This window comes from Apium graveolens, chromosome 5 (genome assembly GCF_009905375.1).
Source record: "Apium graveolens cultivar Ventura chromosome 5, ASM990537v1, whole genome shotgun sequence".
Classification (NCBI taxonomy): domain Eukaryota; kingdom Viridiplantae; phylum Streptophyta; class Magnoliopsida; order Apiales; family Apiaceae; genus Apium; species Apium graveolens.
In genome coordinates this window covers 88,789,348-88,790,641 of record NC_133651.1, presented here as the reverse complement: position 1 = coordinate 88,790,641, position 1,294 = coordinate 88,789,348, and the positions used below count along the sequence as shown (strand labels likewise).

Sequence of the window (1,294 nt, the reverse complement as noted above, 5' to 3'; positions counted from 1 at the left end):
TAATCACAGATTTTCTAATATACCATCTCTGGTGGAACAACAAATCCACCAGAAAAGTTTTTAAGGTCTGTTGTGTTCTTTACATTTGTGCTTGAATATATATCTGTCTGCATTAGCTTAAAGCAATTCACACACTTATTCTTCTTGAACACACAACTTTCATAAACTGCTCAAAACTTGAAAAAGTTTTGAGATTTACATTCAACCCCCCTTCTGTAAATCTCATTGTTAGTCCACTAGGAATAACAGATATACCAGGCGATATCTGAAGAGATGCTACTCTCCTTAGCAGACAAAAAGAAGGCGAAGGACGCCTGGGATGGCCTGAATATTTTGTGTCAGGGCGCAGATAGGGTGAAGGCTGTGAAGGTTCAAACTCTGAAAACTGAGTTTGAATCATTGGTAATGAAGGACACAGAGAGTGTTGATGATTTCAGCATGAGACTTGGAGGACTGGTGACAAATATTCGTGCCCTGGGTGAAGAAGTGACAGAATCTTACGTGGTGAAAAAACTTTTGCGTGCCGTACCTTCCAAATTCTTGCAGATAGTGTCTACGATGGAACAATTTGGAGGTATTGACACCATGTCAGTCGAGGAAGCTGTTGGGTCACTAAAGGCCCATGAAGAAAGGTCGAAAGGTCAGAAAGAACCGACTGGAAATTAATTACTCATGACCGAGGAGGAATGGACAAAAAGGGAGAACAATGAGGGAAAATTGATGCTTACCCAGGAGGAATGGTTGAAGCGCTCAAACAGACCACGTGGAAACAGAGACAAAAGCAAGATGAGATGTTTTAACTGTGGCATCTTTGGTCATTTTGCTGCAGATTGCAGAAGGCCAAAACGAAATTAGGAGACAAAACCTGAAGAACACATGGCGCAAATGGAAGATGATGAGTCTGCTCTGTTGCTTGCAAAGTGTGACAAAGAAAGTGACATAATTTTACTAAATGAAAAAGGAGTAGTGCCAACATTGGTGACTGATGTGAATGGTAAACACATAGAGTCGAACATGTGGTACCTTGACAACGGGGCGAGTAACCACATGATGGATGAAAAATCAAAATTTGCGGAGCTGAATGAGGGAATAGCCAGACAAGTGAGATTTGGTGATGGGTTGACTGTAAAAATTGAAGGAAAAGGTAAGATTGTCTTCAATTACAAAAATGGCGAGGAGCGTACATTGATGGAGGTCTATTATATTCCCACGTTGCGGAGCAATATCATTAGTCTTGATCAATTGTCGGAGGAAGGCAACAAAGTTGTGCTAAACGGAAATTTCTTGTGGGTGT

At 41.0% G+C, this 1,294-nt stretch overlaps 1 protein-coding gene across 1 annotated transcript; it reads left to right on the top strand.

Annotated features, from left to right (window-relative positions):
* The first annotated feature begins 273 nt into the window (after positions 1-273).
* LOC141660251 (uncharacterized) lies at positions 274-666 on the top strand. The gene has a single exon (XM_074467219.1). It carries the CDS (start codon positions 274-276, stop codon positions 664-666), a length of 393 nt encoding a protein of 130 aa, XP_074323320.1.
* Positions 667-1,294: the final 628 nt, after the last annotated feature.